The 25,482-nt window shown below is 48.7% G+C and overlaps 1 protein-coding gene across 1 annotated transcript in view; it reads right to left on the bottom strand.

The window, feature by feature from the left end:
* The window catches only part of CORO2A (coronin 2A), a 56,275-nt gene that overhangs the window by 6,094 nt on the left and 24,699 nt on the right, over positions 1–25,482 (bottom strand). Inside the window, exons 2-8 of the mRNA XM_047828911.1 lie at positions 22,413–22,613; positions 7,573–7,689; positions 4,954–5,103; positions 3,223–3,402; positions 2,346–2,462; positions 1,465–1,569; positions 638–734 (exon numbers count right to left, since the gene is read on the bottom strand). Coding sequence (XP_047684867.1) covers positions 638–734; positions 1,465–1,569; positions 2,346–2,462; positions 3,223–3,402; positions 4,954–5,103; positions 7,573–7,689; positions 22,413–22,613 — 967 coding nt within the window. The remainder of the gene's footprint in view (positions 1–637; positions 735–1,464; positions 1,570–2,345; positions 2,463–3,222; positions 3,403–4,953; positions 5,104–7,572; positions 7,690–22,412; positions 22,614–25,482) is intronic.

Genomic DNA, 25,482 nt, shown 5'->3' with positions numbered 1-25,482 from the left:
AACAGTTCATGAACGAATACCTACACGGTGCTGAGGAAATGAGACTCTGTCCTCACCTTCAAGGACTTCGGTGATTTTAGCTTGGCTTTTATAGGAAGCATGCTCTGCTCAAGGCCCTCCGTGACCACCCCCACAGCTTGGCCCCAGCTGCTCTGAACAGAGCTCTACCCCCGTTTTCTGATTAGTGTTAGCGTAGTCTCTTTCTCCTTCCCTCTGCACTCAATCTGTGTCTTCATGTTGAAGTGGACTTCTTATAGCCCACATATAGTCGTATCTTGTTTTGTTTTTTTGCAAACGCACTCAAAAAGTAGGGGCTCTCCTCGGTCAGTCTCTCTTACATCCTGGCTACTGTTGTAACTGTTCTACCTCGGCCTACAACACCTTCATGCTCTCCCCATGCTGTGCTCTGTTCTCCCTTTGGCTCCTCAAGTATTGCCTCCCCTGAGAAGCCCTCCTTGACTTCCCGCTGCACGTTCCCGGAGGACCTCCTGTACACCTCCATCAGGCCTCCCGTAGAGTCAGTGTTGATCTATCATCTCCCCTCCCAGATGTGGGCCCCTCCAGGGCAGGCCCCTCCTCTGACTCGTTCCTGTCTCCCCAGGTCCCACGTGGCCTCAGTGCGCCACACCACACTCACCAATCCCCTTCTGGGGGTTGTAGGAGCGGTATTCCGTCAGGTAGTTCAGGTGAGGTTTGTCGGCACTCACTTCATAGTAGCGGATGTTTCCATCTCCCTGAGGAGCAGGAGGGTGCGCTCAGAGCCACTTCCCACCGGCCGCTCCCGACCCCTGTCGCCACGCAGGGGTGAGCTGGCAAAGCCTCTTCACACAAGAAAACACCAGGGGACTATCGCCAAGGCACTGGGGGGCCTCATTGTGACATCCCATCCCCCCAACCATGACCCAAAGCCCACCCATGCGCCTCCAAGGCAGAAGCTCGGTGGGGGAGCACAGGCACGAATCTCACTGCCAGCCTCACAGAAAGGTCAGAAGTGGCAGGCGCTGAGGCCATCAGGCGGGTCTTGGTGCCCTGGGGCACTTCTGGTTGTTGTTGTCATGATAACTGGGGAGGGTGGAGGCTGCTCCTGGCATTGGCGGGTAGGAGCTGGGATGCCAAATGATGGTCCTACCTAATGAAGACCTGCTCCACCCCAAATTTGGGGATGCCCTTATTGAGAAACACCGACTGGTCCCTCGTCATCTGGATCCAGAGCTGAAGAGGGACAAGCTTGGGGTGTCTGACCAAAGGCATGGCCCTAGGTGTTCCTGGGGAGCCAGGAAGGTGGGCCAGGTGCTGTGCTCACCAGAGGGCCAGAGTGTGCAGTACCTTCCGCCTGTCCCTATCCCTGCCCTGCAGGCTGAGGGCGCCAGGCTGCTGTCTGGCTACGGGCAGAGTCGGGGTGGGGTAGTTCTGCTTCCTGCCTCAGCGGTGCAGGCGGCCACCTCCCTCCCGAGACAGGCTGACCTTCCCCACCACGTAGAGCATGCTGGTGTCTGCGTCATAGAAGGGAAACAGCACGCCCGAGGAGCCATCCAGGTCCTCCTCTGAGAGAGGCACGGAGAGGTTGTCCTGTAAGGGAAGGGAAGTCAGAAAGGCCTGTGGGTCACTCCTGGGGAGGGTGGAGATGAGAATCCCTGTCAAGGGGCTCTGGATGTGTGTGTGTGTGTGTGTGTGTGTGTGTGTGTACGCGCGCGTGCGCGAGAGAGAGAGAGAGAGAGAGAGAGAGAGAGAGAGAGGGAGGGAGACCACCCCTTTTCTTTTGCCGGCATTTTGCCTTTCACAGATCGCTTCTCACATGCCTGATCACACACCAGCCCTCCCCTGCTTGTTTTATGATTTGTTGTGAAAGATAATGAAGATGTAGAGAGAGAAAGTGATTTGTCTAGTCTTTGAAACTCTAGCCAAGTGATCCTTCCAATCAATACTGCTTGGCCTGGCCCTCACCCTCACCCCCCTCAGCTGCTCCTTCTGCCCACATGCCTTGGTGTTTCCTTCCAAGCCCTTGCTCCAGCTGTTTCCTCTGCCCAGAAGGTCATCTCCTTTCTCTCCCCCCAGCCCCTGCCCTGTCCTGGTCCCAGAAGTGGCCACCTCCCTCCACGCCCTACACCACGGCCACTGTCTCCTTGAACGAGAAGATGCACAAGGTCTGGGCTCGCCCCACCAGCTGCTGGCATCTCCCTGTTATTCATCCCTGGGTCCTTCACACCAGGCAGGCTGTGCTAAGTAAGTGCTTGAGAAATGAGTAAGGGAATGAATGAATGAATGAATGAATGAATGAATGAAGCCAGCACTCAGCTGAAGGGTGATGGTGAGGGGCAGGGTGCGGGGTCGCACAGGAGACTCACCTGGTCCCACACGGCCATCTGACGGTGGTTCCACCGGGATGTGCCTGTGGACAGCAGCTTCTTCAGGTTCCCCAGAAACAGCACTTTGTTGGCCCGGTGCCCCTTGTAGCTGGCTTCCTGGACAGTATGTACAGTCAGGGACTCCTGGGCAGCAAGCAGCTAGGGTCTCTGGCTTCCCTGCCTTTGCTTGTGCTGTGGCAGGACCTGGAATGCCTTCCTTGTTCACTCCAGCTCTGCTTAGAGAATCTTTCCAGAGGGACCACCTCCAGGAAGCCTTCCAGAGACCCTCCCACTCCCACCCCATCCACATTGAGTCTCTCCTGTTATTTTTGGTGAGAGTTCTTTTTTCTGAGCCAGGATAGAGGCAAACTTCTGCTCAGCTCCATGCTCTTTCTGAAAGATGACAGAGCACTCTATCACTGTATGCAAGGCATGGGGCTGGGCGGGCACTGTCATCTGGATTATCTCATTTAGTCCTCCAAGAGGAAGGACTAATGGTCCATTGTTGTAGATAAGGAAACAGTGGCTCAGAGAATGGGAAGTGCTTGCCTAAGGTCACACAGTGGACAGACAGTCGTGTCATGCCTCTTGACAGAGCTAAGGCACATTGACAAGCTCTGGAGTTAGACCAGGGTCAAAGCTCAGCTTTCAGTGTGGGCAAGTCACCTTACCTCTCTTTGGCCTCAGTTTTTTCATCTGAAGATTGGGGGTGACATCTGCTACCTCCCAGCAGTGCCGGGAGGACAGAAGCTATAGCACATGTGAAGGCTTGGCCAGAATGCTGATGGCATTACCGCTCTGTTCTCTGAAGCCTCCCCCAGCCCCTCACCACTCCTTGCCCCTCTGTCCCCAAGCCCGATCCCAACCCAGCACACACCTGGAGGACGGCCCCTGCCCGGGGGTCGAGAATCCGAATCTTGCGGTCTTTACAGGTGGTGGCCAGCAGGCTGCCACTGGGGTTGAAGGACATGGAAAGGATCACGTCTTGGTGGCAGCAAATTGTCCTCACGGGGTTATTGATTACAGACTCCGTTGTGTCCAGGTTCCAGACCATCACCTGTACGGCAATGAGCTGGCTCTGAGCACAGTGTTGCCCCGCCCCTGGCTCCCACAGTCGCAAGCCCGCCAGGCTGCAGTGAAACATGGTATCCCCAGGAGGGAAGACACAGATGGCAGTCTGGCCAAGAAGCCTTGGGTGGGAGGATGGATCTGCCGGCTGAAGCTGCCACGTGGCAAAAGGGGAAGCCGGGAGTCAGGCTGTCTGGTGGTGAAAAGAAAACACCATCTGCTTTGGAGCAACAAAACATCCATGGCTGGAGGACCGTAGGGGATGAGCTAGACCAGGGGGTTTCAAACAGTTATTAGTAGCAGTTTCCACCTCACACAGATAAACAGGACTGCCATGTTTAGCTGCATAGGTTGTGCACTGCACAGCTCCAGGGCAATCCATTCTCATAGCCCATGGTATGAATTGCACCCCCTGGAGCTGTGTGCAGAATAATGTGCACAATCATCGCAGCACCCTGCACACTCACCCTACATAAACAGAAAAAAGAGCACTTCTGATCAGGAGGGAAGAGACCCTGGGGCGCCTGGGTGGCTCAGTCAGTTAACTGTCCGACTTCGGCTCAGGTCATGATCTCCGTGGTTCGTGGGTTTGAGCCCCGCATCAGGCACTGTGCTGACAGCTCAGGGCCTGGAGCCTGCTTCGGATTCTGTGTCTCCCTCTCTCTCTGCCCCTCCCCTGCTTGCTCTCTGTCTCTCTGTCTCAAAAATAAAAATAAACATTAAAAAATTTAAAGAAAACAAGAAGGGAAGAGGCCCTGCCAGCCACTCCTATCCCACCCTTTCTTCATCACAGAAGCCCCCGAAGTGCCTCTGTGAAGCCCCATGTCATGAAGGGATGAGTTTAAAAGCCATGGCTATGGTCACACCAACTCCATTTGTGTACAGATAGAGAAACTGAGGCCTAGAGAAGACAAGGGACTTTCCCAGTTCATACTGCAAGGCAGAAACTTAGTTGGAATAGAATCTAGGGCTCCTATCCTGTGAATTTTCCCAATCCCCAGGCCCACAGACTTCCAGCTTGGCCGTCAACAGGGCAATGGGAAGCTTCTCTGGCCAGGGCCCAGCCCAACCCATCCCCTCCGGGCAGATTAATGGGTTGAACAGTGTACTCCCCACCCCCCCCACCCCAAATTCAGGTCCACCTGGAGCCTCAGAATGTGACCTTATTAGGAAACAGGATCTTTGCAGATGTAATTAATTATGATAAGGTCATACCGGATTAGCATGGGCCCTACAACCAATGACTGGTGTCATTATAAAAAGAGCAAAGGACACACAGAAACACAGAGAAGGCCATGTAAAGCTGGAGGCAGGCTGAAGTGATACAGCTCCAGGCCAAGGAATGTGTGGAGCCACCAGAAGTCCCAAGAGGCATGGGAGGATTCTTCCCTAAGATCTTAGGACAGAGCGTGGCCCTCCTGATGCCTTGATATCAGATTTCTGGTCTCCAGAACAATGTAAAAATAAAGTTCTGTTGTCCTAAGCTGCCCAGTTTGGTCATCTGGTAGGGTGGCCCCAGAAACTGAGTGCATGGACCCACCTTGTAGTCATAGCCAGAGCTGAAGAGGATGTTGGCGGCCGTGGGGTGCCACTCCACCAGGCCCACCCTGCGGGCATGGCCCATCAGCTCCTTCCTGAAGACTGTGAGGTTCTTCGTCAGCAGCTGCGTGGGGATGTCCCAGATCTTAATCTTTCAGGGGAGACACAGCCGGTGGGGGAGTGTTGTTAGTGAGGGTCACCTTGGCACCCCAGCCACCCTAAGCCACAGAGCTGGCAGTGCCCAGCAGAAGGGCCAGGGGAGTGCTCTCTGTATCCATCTCTCACTCAGTGGAGGGGCAGGGAACCCTTAGAGGGACAGAGGCTTTGCCAAGGTCTTCCAGCCCAAACAGGGGCTGACATTGCCAGAGCTGAGCCCAGACCTCCAGATCTCCCTCTTGGTAATCCTTGCCATCCTAATGACCTGAGTTGTGGGGAGCTGGGTGGGCCATAGGCCTGACTCCCAGGCTGATGTCAGAGCAAATGCGACTCCCAGCCTAGACTATCTCTCAGAGTACACTGGTCTACCCCTTCCTTGTCCCAAAGGTGTAGGCTAGGAGAAAGGCTCAAATGCCAGGAGGAGGAGTTTGTGCTATATTGTCAGGGCACTAGGGAGCCAGTGCAGTCTCTGGAGCAGGATAGGGTAGGGAGAAGCTCTTTCCTTTGGAGTGCCCCCCTTGGATGGCCTGGAAGAGGAAAGATGAAGGGTCAGAAGGCCAGGCTGCAGGGGGTCACAGCCTGTATTCCACAGTAAGGGCCTGGGAGGAGGTGCTGGGGCCTCCTTCCAGAGCAGTGTTGTTGAGGATGGAAGGTGCTTCCTTGGTAGAAAGCTCCCAGTTACGGAGGGGATGGCCAGTAACCTGATATTCTTTGTTGTCCTTTGGGGTTCTCAGGCCCCTATGTGATTGTATGTCCGTTTTCCCTCAGAGATACCCAGGGTTTTCAGGTAGACTTTGTTTTCGATTCGACAAATATTTATTTCCTGGTCATCTGGATTTAAAACCAGGAAGGCAGCCCCATGAGGCGAGTGCCAGGGGCTCTAGACGACGAGTTGGGTGAATCCTATTACTGCACAGAACTGGCCCCTGCTGGAGGACGGACTTCGGGCAGACCTGCGTGGGAGGGGCAGAGACCACCCCCCCAGACTCCTCAGAGCTACAGGGTCATCCCTGCCCCACAGGGTGGGGACAGGGAGGAGACAGCTGAACACTCTACATGGGAGGGCCTGAGGTTAGGCACTGCCACCCCTGATACTTGTGTGCACTCTTCCTGCCCCCGGGGGCATCTGGGAAGGAACTGGTAGCAGGAGATGAGAAGAGCTAGGAATTTCATGAAGATCTTGTAGGGAGTCTTCAAAGCAGGCCTGAAAAGGCAAGTATTTCAGGACTCAGAGTCAGAGTCAGGGGACAGAGTCAGATATTCAACATCCCACCATTGGAGGCAAAGCCAATTCTCACAGGGCCTGACTGCCCCTTCAGTGAAACCATCCTGGCAGATACTGTCCTTTACGCTCCTCGGCAACCCCTATATGCGACTGGCACAAGTCTTCTGAGAATTTTCCACTTGCTTCTCCTGATGAACTGGTCTGTTTCCTTTTAATCAGACAGTAAGGCTTCTGCAATACATTCTATTTCCCTTTTTGCCTTGACTGCCAGGCAGCTCTGAGTTAAACCTGGAACTCTACGCTTGCAACCCTTCAAAACCAACATTCTGAGTATTATTTCCTCACTTCCCCCATCTGTGGCTGCTGCCACTCAGGGCAGTGCATAGCTCAGTGAAAACATAGTGGGCTCTAGAATCAAGCCTCAGCCTGAAGCCTTGCTCAGACTGTGTGACTTTGGACAAACTGCTTCACCTCTCAGATCCTGTTTCTCCATAAAAAAAAAAAAAAAATCCTACCTCGTGGGGTGCCAGGAAGACAGATTGAAATGGTACGTGTAGTTGAGAGTCAGGAACACAATGGGCACAAAATAAACTGTCACTGTGCCCTTCATCCTTATTTTAATCATCTGATCATATCTGTGTCTTTTGTTTTAAGCCATACTCACGGCATTTTTGAAGTGGGAACAGAAGAAATTATAAATAAGTAACACTGAACATTGTGGGTAGCAGTGATTATGACCCTGATCCAGAACAGGGGCTCAAAAAAGTTGGTGGGGCTAAAGATTTTGAGAAAGTTGTGGTGCCCATATTCATCTAAGGATCCCACTCTTATCCTTTTAAAGCTCCCCTCCCCACTGTCTGTGAGATTGTCACAATATTTTCTGACCGCAATAAAAAATGCTCCTTAAAGCATTTTATAGTTCCCCCAAAAGATGGGCTTTTCCACTGGAATAGGAGTCTCTTTGGATCTTCATTAGCTGTTTGGGGGCTATTATGTCCATTCTATAAGTGGGGGGAACTAAGTCCCAGATAGGAGGCCTAAAGGTGTGGTGCTCCAAGTCCCAGAGCCCAGAACTTCTCCCACTCAATCTCACTAAGCCCCTCCCCACACAGTGACCTCACCTCATGAAGGATCAGTGGGTCAGGAGCATCAGAGCCAAGTACAGACACTATTCCATCTCCCTGTGCCCCAATCCCACTCATTTTGGCAAAGGGAACCGCCTTATGTGCTGATACTCACTGTGGTATCTTCAGAACAGGAGGCGATCTCAAAATCATTAAAAGGATTCCACTTGATGTCTAAGACGTTCCCTTTGTGCCCGCAGACCTTTGGGTAGTGGGGGTCCAGCTTTCCTGTCTGCAAAACAGTGCCCAGGAGTGTTGGAGAGAAGAGGGGACTAATTCCACTTAAGCAGTCAGTCGGGCAGTCAGCAATCACTAAGTAGACCGAAAAATGTAAGGGACAGAACGGAGTGTGAATCTAGGCCCTACCACTATTCTCTGTGTGATGCTGGGGGAGTCACATCACTTGTCTGAGCTTCGGCACTGTCCTCAGTATGTTCATAAGGTTCATGCTGAGTATCATAGATGAGGTGTGGAAAGGGTCTAGCACAGTGCCTAGCACGTAGTAGGTGTTCAGTAAAAGGATATTTCCCTTCACACACTGCTGATGGGAATGAAAAAATGGGGCAGCCACTTTGGAAAACAGTCTGGCAGTTCCTTAAAGGGTTAGACATAGAGTTACCATGTGACCTAGCGATTCCACTCTTAGGTATATCCCCATGAAAAATGAAAACACAAGCCTACGAAGAACCTGTACACCGATGTTTGTAGCAGCATTATTCATAATAGCCAAAAGGTGGAAACAACCCAAATGTCAATCAGTGGATCAATGGCTATGCAAAATGTAGTATATCATACAATGGAGTATTACTTCAGCCAAAGAGGGAATGTAGAACTGACACACACTGAAACATGGATGAACCCTGGAAACATGCTGAGGGAAAGAAGTCAGACATAAAAAGTCACACGTTGCATGATTCCATATAAATGATGGACCAGATGTGGTTTCATCGTTAGAGCACATTGATACATCTTCTGGTACCCAGTATTCAGAGCCCTGAAAAATCCAGAGCAGGTAAATCCATAGAGACTGAGAGCAGATTAGTGGTTGCCCAGGACCCGGGGGGTGGGGGTGGGGGGGAGGGGGCAATAAGGAGTGACTGCTAATGGGTGTGGAGTTTCTTTGTGAGGTGATGAAATTGTTATGAAATCAGACAGTGGTGATGTTTGCACAACCATGTGACTACCTTACAACCCCACTGAATCATACATCTTATTTTTTTATTTTTTTAAATTTGTATTTTATTATTGAAACTTCAATTTCCTATTCATTTATTTGTGTGTTTATTTAGAGAGAGAGAGAGAGAATGCATGAGTGGGAGAGAGGGGCAGAGGGAGAGAGAGAGAATCTTAAGCAGGCTCTGTGCTCAGAAAGCCTGATGCAGGGCTCAATCCTATGACCCTGGGATCCTGACCTGAGCCAAAATCAAGAGTCCAATGCCCAACAAATGAGCCACTGAGGTGCTCCTGAATTGTATACTTTATTTTATTAAAAAATTGTTTTAATGTTTATTTATTTTTGAGAGAGAGAGAGAGAGAGAGAGAGAGAGAGCACAAGCGGGGCAGGGGCAGGGGCAGAGAGAGAGAGAGAAAGGGACAGAGGATCTGAAGCAGGCTCTGTGCTGACAGGGACTCGAACTCATGAACCATGAGATCATGACCTGAGCCAAAATCAGATGCTTAACTGACTGAGCCACCCAGGTGCCCCTGAACTGTACATTTTAAAGTGGTGAGGGATGCCTGGGTGGCTTGGTCAATTGAGCATCTGACTCTTGGTTACAGCTCAGGTCATGATCTCACAGTTTGTGAGACTGAACACTGAGCCCTGTGTTGGGCTCTGTGCTGACAGCGTGGAGCCTGTTTGGGATTCTCACTCTCCCTTTCTCTCTGGCCCTTTCCTGCTTGTGCACACACAGGTGCGCTCTCTCTCAAGATAAATAAATAAACTTTAAAAAAAAAGGTGAATTTTATGGAATGTGAATTATACTTCAATTAAAAAGAAAAAAAAAAGCATTTTCTTCCCTTTCCACTTTGCCTGCTGAGAATCGCTGTCTGGGCACTGGGGGGGACACAGGTCCCAAGCTGAGACTTCTTGACCCGCACACAGACCTGGGTTTCCTGGGCCATGGCACAAGCATGTCGGTTCAGTTACAGAAACCTGGAGCTGGCAGTGACCGGCACACTCATGTCACACATCATATATGTCACACATCACATCGCACAGCTCGGCAGAACAGGCCCCAGGCCCTCTGCCTGCCAAAGCAGGCTTCATCCACATCCACCATCCAACTTCAGATGCCGAAACACCACCCCCGCCCCCACCAGAAAGCTCTGCAGTCCAGTTTTCCATTCCCGAGGTAGAGACAGCTGAGAAGAAAAATGGCCTACATCCATTCATTCAGCAAATCTACATGACATATGTAGGGACAGGCCCCATGCGAGGGGGTGGGGAGCACAGGATGTACTATTTGACCCCGCAGGATCAATGCTCTCAGGATCTTTACAAAAGGTCTTTCAAGAACAGAGTGGGCTCAAGGAACACCCACCGCCTCTCCTAACCTCACCTCCCCAACTCTGTAGAAACCACTGAGACCCTGCCTAGTTGAGATCCAGCAAAGATGCAGAAGCATCTCGGACCTGGCTTAATAAGACTGCAGCTGCTATGGGAAAAGACACAGGGCTTCTGGGTCACTCTGGCAAACTAGCAAACACAGACACTGAGACCCTGGCTCATGGAGGCTTTATGCATGCATCTTAGTAGTTCTGCAAACAGAGGTAGTAGTCCTGGGCTCCCCTTCAGACATACTCTGACCAATTCAGCTCTTACCTCTCGGGAAAGGGTATTAGACACCTCACCCTTGACTGGATCCCATACTGGAGGGGGAACTCTATACAGGACATTATTTGATAAATTGGAACATGAAAGGTAGATTAAAGTATTGTTACAATGTTAAACTTTGTGAAGTTGATAACGTGATACGGTTATATAAGAGAATATTCGTACTTTTAGGAAACACTCAAGTATTTAGGGGTAAAGGTCAAAGGTATAGGTAATGTATCCTCGAATGGTTAGGAAAAGAAAATTATACCCTCATATATACATTCAGACAGAGAAAAGCAAAGAACTTGGACATGTGTCATTTGTTAGTGATGTGTGAGTTCCATTTGGGCTTCTCAACAAGAAGAGGGGTGCACGCCCCCTGCTCCTGGGGCCAGTGTCCTGGAGGGAGAACGTGCCCCTATAGGCCCTGCCCAGGTCTTGACAGGACCACCGCTCCGGCCAGCGACCTCTTGCCTCGCCTCCAGGCCATTCTGCCCGCTGTTGTCGGTGAGCTTTCAAAAATTAAAATCTGATTGTGTCCTGCACCTGCTCAAATTTTGCAAGCCCCTTTTTCCTCATGTGTAAAATGTGAATAATAATCTCTTCCTTACAGGGCTGTTATGAGGGTAAAATGAAATACTGTGCGTGAAAAGCCGAACAGTGGTGCCCTAGAGTAAGTGCTTAAAAAAGAGGAGCTGTTATTATGTGTATACATGTGTGTATGCATATCCACGTGTGTATAAAAAATGAGGGAAAAAAGACTGGAAGGAAAGGCACCAAAATGTTATTCATGGTTATTTGTAGACACTGGGATAAATGTAGTTTTATCATCTGTGTTTCTTTTTTAAAAATTTTGCAAACTTTCTATAAAACAGTGTGGATTTTGCAATAAACAAAAGACGTTTGTTAACACAAAACTCTAAACTTTCTGAAAAGATGGGTCCTTCCAGGATCTGCCAAAAATGTGTTATAAAACTGCAAATCTTTTTCTTTTAGTTTATTTATTTATTTTGAGAGAGAAAGAGCGAGAAGCAGGTGAGGGGCAGAGAGAGGGAGATAGAAAGAATTCCAAGCAGGATCAGTGCTGTTAAGGGAGAAGCCCAATGTGGGGCTCAAACTCACAAATCATGAGATCACCACCTGAGCCGAGATCAAGAGTCAGACGCTCAACCAACTGAGCCACCCAGACACCCCTAAAACTGCAGATCTTGAAGGGCTCTCAGAGACCAGGACCGGTAAAAACACTTAGAACTCTCTTACCTGCCCCCATGGCAGGCATCACTAATGGATTACAGCTCTCTCGCTGGCCCCAAAGTGGAGGGACTTGCTCAGGGTCACAGAGAATGTGGAGGGCAGAGTGGGCTGCAGCCCAGGGCTCTGGCTCCCAGGTGTATCTGTGCTGTACTTGCTGTGCTTGAGGGTTCTCAGCCCTCTTTGAGTCAGTGTCCTGCCCCACTTGTGCACACAGCCTTTCCTTCTCTTAGCTCATTTCCTGGGTCAAAGGGCATGAACAGTGCTGGGTCTTTCGTTATGGCACACCCAGTTGCTCTCTGGCCCAGAGCCCTGCCACAATTTTGTCCTGAAGGTTTCTGGGAAGAGCTGATCATCAGGCTGGCCTTGGCTGACAGGAGGCAAGTTGCCCAGGAGCTCCATTCAGACCACTGTGGGTGGAGGCTCAGCTGAGCCTCAGACTCAGGAGGTGCTTGGGGGGCCAGGCATGGCTCAGATGGGGCAGCGCTCCTCCCAGGCCTCCCAAAGCAGAGACCCCAGCCCCAGACAACTTCTCTTCCTTCTCAGAGAATAAGGGATGGCTCGTTCTCCCCTGGGGCCAGCAGGTTGCTCTGCCTAACAGGGTTTTATGCTGAGGTCTGACATTAATGGACATTATTAGCCAGCCTGATGGGCTATTGACCGAGCTGCTAAAAGCCCTGTCATGACAGGGACATTTAGAATCAGGAGGCCACTTCTGCCTTTCAGTCCACTAGTCCAGCAGTCAGCCAGGGCCAGGCCTCTGATTTATGGGGGACGCAGCTCTAAATCAGGGGAGGTACACCCGCCCTCCTCGCAGACTGCAGGGAACCCTGGCTTGGGTGCAGAAGCTAGCTTCTCAGCCCGGAGAGATGCCACTTCCAAGTCTCGGTGGGGCTGCCCTGAGTGGATGGAACTGTGGGACCCGGAAGGCTGAGCTAGGCAGGTAGAGGACACTCTGGGGCAGGCGGACCTCAGCTGCTGGGATGGGACAGCGGTGCGGCTGTCCCCACAACACCCAGCACTCAACAGGGTGCGGCCATTCCCACAACAGTGTCACAACCTCCAGGAACCCTTCCAACAGCCCAGGGTGGACATGGGAGGCAGGGGTGGTAGGCACGAGTAGAGGTGGAGGTAGGCTGCATAGTGTAGAAGAGGTTAGGCAGGCACGCTGACTCAGGCTTCCTGGGTTTGAGTCCCTGCTACGGCACTTAACAACCGTGTGACCCTGGGCAAGAGACCTCAGCTGTCTGTGCCTCAGTTTCCTCATCTACAAAATGGCAACAGTAGTAGGACTTCGCAGGGTGCAAGTGATTACATGAGCTCATACAAGTAAAGCACTTTAAGACAGTGCCTGGTACATGGTAGGCTCTCAGTAAATTCACCAGCGTAAGTTTGTCAGAGCTAATCACAGTGACCCAGTTTTACTGTCACTCAAAATGTTTCAGGGGCCCAAGGATGTGCTCAGTGTGAGTCCCAACTGTTCCACAGGGGACTCCCATCTCTCCCTGCACAACTGATGGGTGACTGAGCCAGGGTGCCCTCCGTGAATAAAGTGATGCCTAGATCGTATTCCAATGAGTGAACTTGAACGAGCACATTCTCACACCTGTAAGGAATAGGGCTGTAAATGTTGTTCTTTAGAAACCATAATTTAGGGGGCCATTTATGTGCCAGGCCCATGCTTCGTGCTTCGCTCACATTATTTGATTTAGCTCCCAACCACCCCGGGGAGAATCACCATTTAAGGTGCAGCAGTCGGGGAGCAGAGAGGTTGACAGTCATGTGCTAAGGGCCACGGAGCCAGTCTGCAGCAGAGCCCTGAGAACTGGGAATCTTTCCTTTCGCTCCCTGCTCTGCCGTTTGCCCCCCTCTCCCTGTAGTTATCATTGGCATTGGGCACGACTCTCACTGAGGACCTCCCTGGAACTGAAGAGACTTTCAAAAACAAAACAAAACATACGAAACAGGAAGCAACATGTCATACTAGCCCACCCCCTAAATTTCTAGAAAGAGAATCTGAGTGTGGGGGGAACAAATGTGTTCCACGGAAGGTTGGAGGTTCAACATGTTGGCTGGGACAGAGACAGAAGCCTGATGAGGAAGGCAGGATTCGTCTGCAGGCAATGGGGAGCTCTGGGAGGGGACCGAGCAGGGGAGAGTGACAGGGTCAGACACAAGCTTGAGAATCAGTGGGGCCTCTACTGGCATAGCAGCGAGGCGCCCCTCCCCTTCTCCCGGGCACCACAGTGTCAGTCTGACTCCTCTGATCTGGTCCACTCCCAGGGCCCATCCCCAGGGCTCTGCCTGCCCTTGTTTTCAGTTCTCCCCACCTACCACACCTCATGGCAAAGTCCACCCTGCACACCCCCAGGGGTGGCTTTGATGCAGGCCAGGCCCCAGGCTCAGGAGCCCAACCTGGCCTGTCCCCAGGCTCTGGGCTGGCCTGTCTCCACACCTTCCTGTTCCTGAGCACAGCCTTTGTTGCCCAGGCTGCCAGAGTCTTTCTCCAAACAGTCTTGCCCTGGGTCACAGTGAGAGGAAGGAGCCTGCCTGCAGAATCACCCAGTACCTGGGGCTGCCTAGTCCATCTGAGAATACATTCTAGGACGCTGTGGCAAGGTCAGGCACCTTCCGATACTTATGCTCCTGTATACACTCCATTAAATAATTAGCTAGTTTGTACCTCTGTTCCTTTTCATGGCTCTAGTTTACTGACACCTTTCTTTGCCTGGCTGGGGTGTCATTCCTGGTATCTGACCAGCAGCCCATATAAACCAGAGCCCAAGCTGAGAAGCAGCACACAGACGAATTAAGCAAGAACAGGGCCCTGTGGCCACATCCAGGTCTGGGCCACATTCCAGTCCTTACCCTCAGGGTTCAGGGTCCTTGGGGAAGTCATTTCCCTGAGCCTCGGCATCCTCATCTGTACAATGGGGCAATACTTCCTACAGAAGGAGTTAAGGAAGGGATTGGCATAAGCACCGTCCTTGGTCACCACGTGAAAAAGGGCCCTACAGGCCTGTCTGTCTGGAAGTGCTGCGTCAAAGGCCCAGCATGCGTGTCCTCTCCCACTCTCCTCTGGTCCTACTCGAGCAGGCTGCCTGTGGTTACCTAAGAAAATATCAACCGAATGCAATGCGTGGATCTTTCTGGACCCTGATTCAAAGCAACCAAACGCAAAGAGGCATTTATAAGGCAATCAGGGACGTATCCACATGCACTGGGAATAAGGTGACACAGAAGATATTGTCAATGCTGCAATCCTGGCCCTGCACTTATGTCAGAAAATGTCTCTAGGTTTTAGAATTGCATACTGAAATTTATAGGGGTAAAATGACAAAATGTCTAGGATTTGGTTTAAAATACCTCAGGGGGGGAAAAAAAAACATGGACGAAGCAAGATGAGCAAAGTCTTTAAAATTCTAGAATCTGGGTAAGAAGAGTCATACTATTGTTTTTATCTACTCTTGTGTTTGAAATTCTTTCATAATTACAAAAAGAACTAGATTAGAGACTAGCGACTGAAAATGTAGTTTATAAACCAGCAGCGTCAGCATCACCTGGGAGTATGGATGTCAGAATTGATGCATAAAAATACAGGATGCCCAGGGATATTTAAATTTCAGAAAAATGACAAAAAAGTTTTCAGTATAAGTATGCTCTGTGCAATATTTCATTTGTACTAAAAAATACCTTGGCAGTTTCTTACAAACCCAAACATGTAAAGCTACTTGAGGACCTAGCGACTGCACTCGTGGGTATTTACCCAGAGAAACGGAGACTTACCTTCATACAGAAATCTATATATGCCTAAAGCCCCAAATTGGAAACAATCTCGGTGGCTTTCAATGGGTTAAACAAATGGCGCGCACCCACACCACAGAACATTACTCAGCAATGGAAAAGAGTGAGCAATTGATCCATGCAACAACCTGGATGGATTTCCAGGAAATTACTCTAAGTGACCAAGGCTAAGCCTAAAAGGTTACATACTGTATGGTTCCATCTATGTGACATTCTTAAAATGGCCCAAGGATACAGAAAACATGAATAGACACTTCTCTAAAGAAGACATCCGGATGGCCAACAGGCACATGAAAACATGCTCTACGTCGCTCCTCATCAGGGAAATACAAATCAAAACCACGCTCAGATATCACCTCACGCCAGTCAGAGTGGCCAAAATGAACACATCAGGAGACTATAGATGCTGGAGAGGATGTGGAGAAATGGGAACTCTCTTGCACTGTTGGTGGGAATGCAAATTGGTGCAGCCACTCTGGAAAACAGTGTGGAGGTTCCTCAAAAAATTAAAAATAGACCTACACTATGACCTGCCAATAGCACTGCTAGGAATTTACCCAAGGGATACAGGAGTACTGATGCCTAGGGGCACTTGTACCCCAATGTTCATAGCAGCACTCTCAACAATAGCCAAATTGTGGAAAGAGCCTAAATGTCCATCAACTGATGAATGGATAAAGAAATTGTGGTTTATATACACAATGGAATACTACTTGGCAATGAGAAAGAGTGAAATATGGCCTTTTGTAGCAACGTGGATGGAACTGGAGAGTGTTATGCTAAGTGAAATAAGCCATACAGAGAAAGACAGATACCGTATGTTTTCACTCTTATGTGGATCCTGAGAAACTTAACAGAAGACCATGGGGAGGGGAAGGAAGAAAAAAAAAAGTTAGAGAGGGAGGGAGCCAAACCATAAGAGACTTAAAAACTGAGAATAAACTGAGGGTTGATGGGGGGTGGGAGGGAGGAGAGGGTGGGTGATGGGCATTGAGGAGGGCACCTGTTGGGATGAGCACTGGGTGTTGTATGGAAACCAATTTGAGAATAAATTTCATATTATAAATAAATAAATAAATAAATAAATAAATAAATAAATAAATAAATAAATAACATGGCCCAAGGATAGAAACAGAGAACATGAACTTCTGATTTTGGCTCAGGCCATGATCTCACCATTCGTGAGTTCGAGCCCTGCGTCGGGCTCTGTGCTGACAGCTCGGAGCCTGGACCCTACTTTGGATTCTGTGTCTCCCTCTCTTCTCTGCCCCTCGCCTGCTCACACTCTTTCTCTCTCAAAAATAAATAAACATTAAAAAAAAAAAAAAGAAATCAGAGGACAGATTAGTGGTTGTCAGGGGTTATAGAGAGAGTGGGGGTGGAGGGAAGTGGCTAGAGCAACAGTAGGGATCTTTGTGGTGGTGGCAATGTTCTGTATCTAGACTGTACCTATGTCAATATCTTGGTTTTGATATTGTACTCTAGTCTTGCAAGATGTTACCTTTGGGGGAAACTGGGTAAAGGGTTCACAGAATCTCTATGCTATTCTTAAAACTGCATGTGGAATCTACAACGATCTCAAAACAAAAAAGTTTAATCAAAAAGAAAAAAAATAAGCAAAAAAAAGTTATTCGGTGTTTATTTGAAATTCAAGTTTTGGGGCCCCTGGGTGGCTCAGTCAGTTAAGCAGCTGACTCTTGATTTCAGCTCAGGTCGTGAGATCGAGGCCTGTGTGGGGTTCTGCACTGGGCACATAGCCTGCTTGAGATTCTCTCTCTCCCTCTCCCTCTGCCCCTCCCCCACTCGTGCAAGGGTGCACACGCGCTCGCTCTTTCTCCCTCTCTCTCTCTCTAAAAAAAGAAAGAGAGAGAGAGATTCAAGTTTAACTGGGCATTCTGTGTTTTATCTGGCAACTCTGAGGCTTGTTGGAACGCAAATTCCCCAGCCCCACTTCTGACCCATGGAATCAGAGTCTGTGTTGTGACACTCAGGTGTGAGCTCTGATTAGTGGCTTCCACCTCCTGTTGTGCTTGGATTCCTAAGAGTCTGTGATAAAAGCAATTAACATGTGTCCTTGGGCTATTTACGATATTTCAAAAAGGCCAAAAGGAATCACACATTTTACCCAGGATCAGGCTGTACAGGACAAGTGGGTTTCAACTCTCCAGTGGCTTCTCACTGGACTCAGAATAGGCAGACTCCTGCCCTGGCCTCCAAGGCCTTCACAGTCCTAACGCTGCTCCCCTCTCTGACCTTACCTCCCATTGCTCTTGCCCCTGTGACACTGTACCAGTTTGTGTCTCAAACACACCAAAGCCAGAGCCCACACCAAACCCATTTCCACCCCAGGGCCTTTGCACTTGCTATTCACTCTGCCTGAATACCCCACGTCTAGAGTTTCAGGTGGCTCTCTGCTCAAATGTTGCCTCCCCAGAAAGACCTTCTCTGATCATCCTATCTTTCTAAACCAGGTCCACCCTCCCCACCCAGGTAACACTCCAACACATCATACCAACTTATTTTCTTAAATCAGTTGTTAGTACCTGCTTACTCAGTAGTTCACTGAGTTAGAAATTTAGTTCTGGGGGTGCGTGGCTCAGTTAGTTAAGCATCTGACTCTTGATTTTGGCTCAGGTCATGATCTCATGGTTTGTGGGTTTGAGTCCCATGTCGGGCTCTGTGATGACAAGTGCGGAGCCTGCTGGGGATTCTTTCTCTTTGGGGATTCTCTCTCTCTGCCCCTCCCCCACTAGCGTGCTCACCCTCTCTGTCTCTGTCTCTCTCAAAAATAAATAAAACATTAAAAAAAGAAACAGACATTTCTGAAAAAGACCGAGTAATAAAAATCTGAAAAACACATTAATATAGAGTCTGTTTAGTGGGTAGAATCTTAAAAAAAAAACTTTTTCAATGTTTATTTATTTTTGAGAGACAGAGAGAGACAGAGTGTGAGTGGGGAAGGGGCATAGAGAGAGGGAGACACAGAGTCCAAAGCAGGCTCCAGGCTCTGAGCTGTCAGCACAGAGCCTGACATGGGGCTTGAACTCACAAGCCACAAGATCATGACCTGAGTGGGAGCTGGATGCTTAACCAACTGAGCCACCCAGGTGCCCCTGGATAGAGCCTTTTAAAAGCACCCAGAGCTTGAGAAAAACAAGTGGTTAAATGGGTCATCCCTAGGAGACCTTTGAGGTCTGACCTTCAAGTCTTTCCATAAATCCCATTTTATACTTGTCCCTCCCCAGCATGAAAAATTTCAGCTCTAGAATACAGTTCACACTTCTCCTCCTGGCATTCAAGGCCCTTCTAATCTGGCCCCATCCACGTCCCCAGGGTACTTCCCTTCCTCCCCTTCAACACAGACTGTTCATTTGTTCTGGCCAGACTGTTCTCTGCATTATTATCTGGTCACTCCATGTACAGTCCCACCTCTATGCCTTTGCTGATGCCATTCCTTTTGCCAACGACACCCTCCCTATTTATTTAGATGAACAATCATTGGGTAATTTGTTCCATCAATGAAAATTTATGAGCACCAACTGCATGCCCAACATGTGATATTTAGGTCAACACAGTAGCCATTCTCTGCTCCCCCCATTCCAAGTGCATTAGGAGGTACTAGCAGAAGAACACAAATAACTCTAATTCAAAGTGATCAGGGTGTGGTATCCTAAGAAAGGAATATGCTGTAGACTACATCCAAAAAAGAAGAATGCCTTGGAGATTTGGGAGAGGGAGAAAGAGAGGCCATTCATGAACATGGTCTACATTTCCATTTATTTAGGTGATCTTTAATACTAGTTTTTCAATAATGCTCTGTAGTTTCCTCCTTTTGTTTGTTCATTCCTATATATCCAATCTTCTTTGATTGCACTGCAAATGTTTACATATTGTAAGTGTTCTTAGTATATAAAAATGCAATTCATTTTTGTATTCTGATTTTTTTGTATCCAGCCACCTTCCAAAAACCCTTATTATTTTTCTAATAATTTGACCATATATTCTTTTGGGTTTCTATGTAGGCAACCATACCTATAAAGAAGAGTGATTTTATGTCTTCCATTTCAATCCTTCTGCCTTAACTTATTTTTCAGCTTTACTGTGCAGGCCAGGACCTTTAACTCACTGCTGATTTTAAAGGGATGTTTCTGGGGGCGCCTGGGTGGCGCAGTCGGTTAAGCGTCCGACTTCAGCCAGGTCACGATCTCGCGGTCCGTGAGTTCGAGCCCCGCGTCGGGCTCTGGGCCGATGGCTCGGAGCCTGGAGCCTGTTTCCGATTCTGTGTCTCCCTCTCTCTCTGCCCCTCCCCCGTTCATGCTCTGTCTCTCTCTGTCCCAAAAATAAATAAACGTTGAAAAAAAAAAATTTTAAAGGGATGTTTCTAACATTCCATCTTTATGAATGTTTGCATCATATTAACAAAGAGATCAAATATCACTGATATCACCAATAATGGGACAAACTGACAACGTGTGTCACAAGACGTATGAACTGAGGATTCAACCCCATTTGTTTAATATTCTTACCCAAAATGTATAATATAAATCTAATCATGAGAAAACAATTTCAAAAATCCAAATTTTAAAATGTTCTACAAAATAGCTGTCCTCTACCTGCTTAAAAATGTTAGTATCATGAAATGAAGTAGACTAAGACACACGACAACAAAATACAATGAATGGTCCTGAGTTGGGGGACCAGACCCCAACTGGTCCAGACATCAAATTTCTATACATACACATATGGAGAGAAAGATATAAAAGAGATAAAAAGTAACCCTGGCAGAATGTTAGCAACGGGTGAATCTAAATAAAAGGTTTTTAAAAATTCTGTTTATGTTAGTGAAATGCTCTTTTCCCGATTTGCTAAGAATTTATATCATGAATGGGTACTGAGCTTTATCAAATGATTTTTCTGCATTTATGGAGATGACTGTAGGGCTTTCTCCCTTCATTTATTTGTTAATGTAATGATTTACATTTCTAGATTTATTAATATTAAACTGTCCTTAGTTTCTGGAATAAACCCAGCTTGGTTAGATGGCATCCTTTTTTAAATTCACTGCTGGATTTTGTTTGCTAGCCATTCTGCATACATCTTGAGTGAGACTGCACTGTCATTTTCCTTTCTTGTTTTCTCCTTATCTGGTTTTGGAATCAAAGTTACATTGGCTCATAGAACAAGGAGGGGAGAAGTCCCTCTTTTTCTTCTCTCTAGAAGTGTTTGCAAAATATTGGAATAATCAGTTCCTTGGAAGTTATATAGAAACTGCCTGTAAAACCACATGAACATCGTATCATCCTTATGTATGTGTTTGTATAAAATATAGCATATAAAAAAAGGCATGAAATGCAAGTGTTCAGCTGAATGAATTGCTGGAAAATAAATTACCCATACACCTGCCATCTTCTCAGGTTAAGACATGAACTATCACCACACAAAGAAGACGCCCCCCTTCCATGGATATTCTCCAGTCATAACTACTCCCCTCCCTCAGGGAGTGATAATCATCCTGGATTTCATGACAGTCCTTTGCTTGCTCTTCCTTAAAATTGTTCTACTTACTAATACATCCCTTCAGGTAGAATTTAATTTAGTCTGTATCTATCTTTAGGTAAAGAGAGAGAGATCGTTTGTAATTTGTTTGGTTTCTTTTCCTCAAAATTGTCATTAAGATTCATCCATGTTGTGGTACGTATGTATGTATACTTTGTTCCTTTTCATGACTGTGCAGATTCCCTATTATGGAGATATTATCATTTATTTATTCAATTCTTGGACATTTGAGTTTTTGCAGTTTTGTGATAATATTAACAACACTCCTATGCACATTCTTGTATTTGTGTCCTGATAAATGTAAACACATTGCATGGGATATACCAAGGAGTGGAATCTCTGGGTCAGAACGTATGTGTATTTTCCTCTTTACTAGAAGCTGTCACGTTTTGCTTCAAAACACATGTGACAAAAAACCAAAAAACACACCAAAAAAACCCCCAAAAAACCACGTGTGACAGTTGACACTGTCACCAGAAGTGTCTGAGAGTTTACACTGTTCCATGTCCTTGCCACAACTTCCTATTGTTAGATTTCTACATCTTTGCCAGTTCTGTGGTTGTGGTGGTATCTCATTGTGGTCTCCTGGTGAGATACTAGTGGATGGGAGTTGAAAATGTATCGTTTGATGTTGATTTCTAATTCAATTCTGTTGGGATCAGAAAACCTGGTCTATGAGATTCCATTTTGTATTTATGACTTTAATTTCTGAAGTCCTTTGTCGGGGGGGGGGGGGTCTAAGTCTGTAGTTTGTTGTCTCAGCTGACTCTTCCTCGTGGTGGCTCACATGCTTGGTGATCTCAGATTACAAATTTCCCTGATCTGACTCTGTAGGAGTCCTGTCCACATCGGGGATGTCTTCCTCTGGAGAAACTTCCTATGTGCCTCTGCTGTGAGCCAGAGGCACTACCAACCGGGATCTCTCTAGCTCTTTTGCAGGTTCAGCCTTAAGAAGATTCAGGCTCGGTATCCTGACAAGGTCTGCTATTAAGTTAAGCTATACAAAATTACCACTTCTGGGTTAAAAAACTATTAAGTATCAGCAATTGCATATGGTCTAACCTATACTGTTAACATGTGCCGGCAGGACAAGCTTGTTCTTTCTGTTTGCTTACTGCTTACCTCTCCCAGTTAGATTTTTTGGCTCAAGATTTGTTTCTTTTTGCTGGGGAGGGGAAGTGGCCTTGGAGATTTCCCCAACATCTTGTGAGCCCAGCAATGCATCACAAATTACATTTTATTCAGGAGTGAATCATTTCACAGTGAGGGAGTAGTCCTAGGAGTAGCTAGAAGCTAGCTAGGTAGCTTCAGCTAGAAGCTGAAATCCCAGGATAGGTATTTTTTTTTCTCAATGAGGAAACCAAAGCTCAAGGAAGTGAAACGACTCAAGGTCACATGGCTGGTAATAAGCAGGGTTAGGATTCAAATCCACATAAGAGACAAGAACCCAGGCTCTTTCTACTTCCCCTCTGTCTGTACAGCCTCCAGAGGGCTGCTTGGACCTGGGGCTTAGCAGGCAGCCTTACCTGGCTCAAGGGAATGACGAGGAAGGCTCCCCCACCAGCGCACTCGGTCACGACTGCAATGAAACGGGGGTTCACGGCGCAGAAGTGATTGTCGTGGACGCTGTGGGTGATGGGCACCGAGTCGTAGCAATTCTCCTTGCTGGCTGGTTTGCCAAAGACGTGGCGGAACTTGGAGCTCCGGTACTGGGGATGCCATGACATCTGCGGGAGACAAACAGGACAAAAGGGGCATGAGGCTCGCTGCCCTGATGGTGGGACACTCAGGGAGCTCACCTTCAGAGGGCACGACCAGCACAGTGGTCAGTTCTGGGTGGACAATGTGCTATGAAGGGCAACCAAATGAACCAACTGTTATTGTGGCTACTTCTGTGGATCTGGTGAGACGGTGTATGGTTATTGCTGGCCTGTTTGCTTGTCATTTTTTCAAGCGTAAGAACAAAAGGCAGAAATGCAAGAGACAGAACTCACCACCTTCCCCCCCTCTCCACCATCTCAGCAGGCACCCCAGCCGTGCCACGCCACTCAGCCCAGCTAAGTGGGTCACACTGTGTCCTCTGGAGCCAGCCTGCCTGGGCTCCAATCCCAGCTCTGCCACTTACCAGCTGGGCGAGCAAGTGACTTAAGTCTGAGTTCTCAGTTTCCTCATCTGTAAAATGGGGATAACAAAATCATCTGTCTCATAGACTTGTCATGAGGACTAAATTACATGATACATTAAGGTCCCTTGATCTACAGTAGTAATTACTCCCAATATTATCATCCAGGCATCTTGAACTTCTCCAGATCCTCATCCAGCCCTGTATTTGTTCACTCTGTCTACTGAGCACCACTGGACGACTGGGCCCCGTGCCTGGCACTGGGGGTTGGAGAGAATAAGCATGAGCCCATCCTTACAGGAGTGAAGAATCCTGTGAGCAAGGCCACTACAGGAGTCCAGGCCACTGGGACCCAGTGTACTCTAGACAATAATGGAGATTTGTACATGGCAGTCAGGGAAGGCTTCCTGGGGGAAGTGACATGTGAGCTGTGATTTGAAGGATCAACATGAAGGCTATGTTGACAGGACAGTGGTAAGGTGGGGGGAAGATATCTCTGGCAGATGGAACAGCCTAAGCAAAGGCCCAGAGACAGAAGCAAACATGGAATGTTTGGGAAACTACATGTGGTTTAGTAAGATTAGCAAGGCGATGTTACACACACACACACACACACACACACACACACACACGTAAATTGGATGATATGAGTGAGGAGAACACAGCTAGAGGGGTGAGCAGGGCTAGATCATGAATGGCAGAAGAGGGTCTCGGCCTCATCAGTGGCCAAACACACGACACACGTGGCCTCTCAGCCCTGCTGCTGCCCAGGTCAAGCCCCTGACCCCAGTCTCTGACCCCACCGGGCCTTCTTGTCCATGTTCCTCATCTAGGCCAGAGAGATCCTTCTGGACCAAGCCTGGATGTATTCCTCACCACCCTCCTGAGGTCACCCTTGGATGCTCCCGATTTACTGCCGCCCTGAAGGAGCAAGGCCAAACCCAGCCTGGCATTTAAGGCCTTCTGGTGAGGTCCTGCCCCATATTCCGAGATTCAACTTTCCTTGCTCATCTTCTAAAGGGTACTTTCCAGATAAAGAACCCCCAGCTTCCCTGAACCTGCTTTTGCATTTCCAGTCCTCTGGACCCTCCCCCTTGCTTTCCCCTCTGCTTGGCCTGCCCTTCCCCAGCCCGTATCCCCTGTCTCCCCATCTCCCCATCTCCACCTTCCCTTCTCCAGCTCCCACGTCCTCCTCTGGAGTCTTCCACGACACCACAAGTAGCAGATCTCTGGTTCTCCTCTCCTCTCTCTCACCCCAACCTGCCATGTCTCCTTGCTGCCCTCAGGCTCTTGACACTCTTGGCTCTGATTCCTGAGTCTGGTGTCAGGTCTCATCTCCTCTGCTGCTTGCAGGCTCCTCAGAGAAAGGCCTGGCGCTCTGCTCCAGGAGTGCCCAGCCCAGAGCTCTGCCCACCCCAGGCCCTAGGAACTTCCCAAGGGCAGGCATGTGTGTGCTGGGCACCCACAGGGTCAGGACCAAAGAAGGCACTTGCTCTGTGTTCAGTTCAAAGGCACAAGATTAGACTGTTGACCTCAAGAGGTCATGGTGATCAGGGGTCTGACCCATGAGCCAAACTCTTCACAGGGAAGCCCATCAGCCTCACGGGACAGGTCTGTCCTGTGAAGCTCAGACATTTTAACTTTCCTTTTAGGAGCTGCATTTGCCAGAGCTACAGGAAGCAGCACAGAACGCAGGGACAGACTAATTAATGTCCATCTGATCCCAGAAAGGGTGTAAGAAGCTGTATAGAAATGGAAAGCACACAAGATAGGAGCAAATGGAAAAGCCTTGGCAAGGAAATCGGGACAAGGGAAAATGCAGGGACACAGAGATCGCCTGATATTTGGAGGTAGTTAAGCTACTGAACGTGTGTTGCCAGGTCCTCCACACAGTGCAGGTGCACTTCAGACTCGGCTCCAAGCTTCCTACTGGCCAATTCGATAAGGGAAACAGAATCACAAAGGGATTTAGCCAGCCACCACTTGCTAAGGAGCAGCACAGCTTTTCTCTGCAGGGGGTCCTGAGGGAAATGAGTCCTGGGGGTCCTCACAGGACCGAGATGTCCCTAGGGTCTTGGTAATTAGATGGCAGCGGAGGAACTGCCTTGGGCGAGGGCTGGGGTTAGGAAAGTAGAGGGGCACGTCAGCAGGCTCAGCTCCAGGCACCTCCCAACTCTGTCTCAACTTCAGCAGCTGCCATGGTGGGGCGGGGGGGACACCCATCTGTGGCCAATGGTGGGGCTCATCAGACATTCTATTGCTCCCTTCACATCCCTATCTCCTTGCTGTTGGGCAGTCACGGAACTGATTCTAGCACCAATGGGTCAGGGACAGCAGTGGTGTGTGCCACTTTCAGGCTGAAACATGGAAGACCTGCCTGTGACCCTCCAGAACTCTTGTCCTTGGTTGAAGGGATGAAAAGGCCACATGTTCTGCATGATGTGGCTTCCATCATCCTGGGTCCCCAAGGGGTC

Source organism: Prionailurus viverrinus, chromosome D4 (genome assembly GCF_022837055.1).
Source record: "Prionailurus viverrinus isolate Anna chromosome D4, UM_Priviv_1.0, whole genome shotgun sequence".
NCBI classification, from domain to species: domain Eukaryota; kingdom Metazoa; phylum Chordata; class Mammalia; order Carnivora; family Felidae; genus Prionailurus; species Prionailurus viverrinus.
Note: the sequence above shows the minus strand (reverse complement) of the source record. Positions and strands in the feature narration are given on the sequence as shown.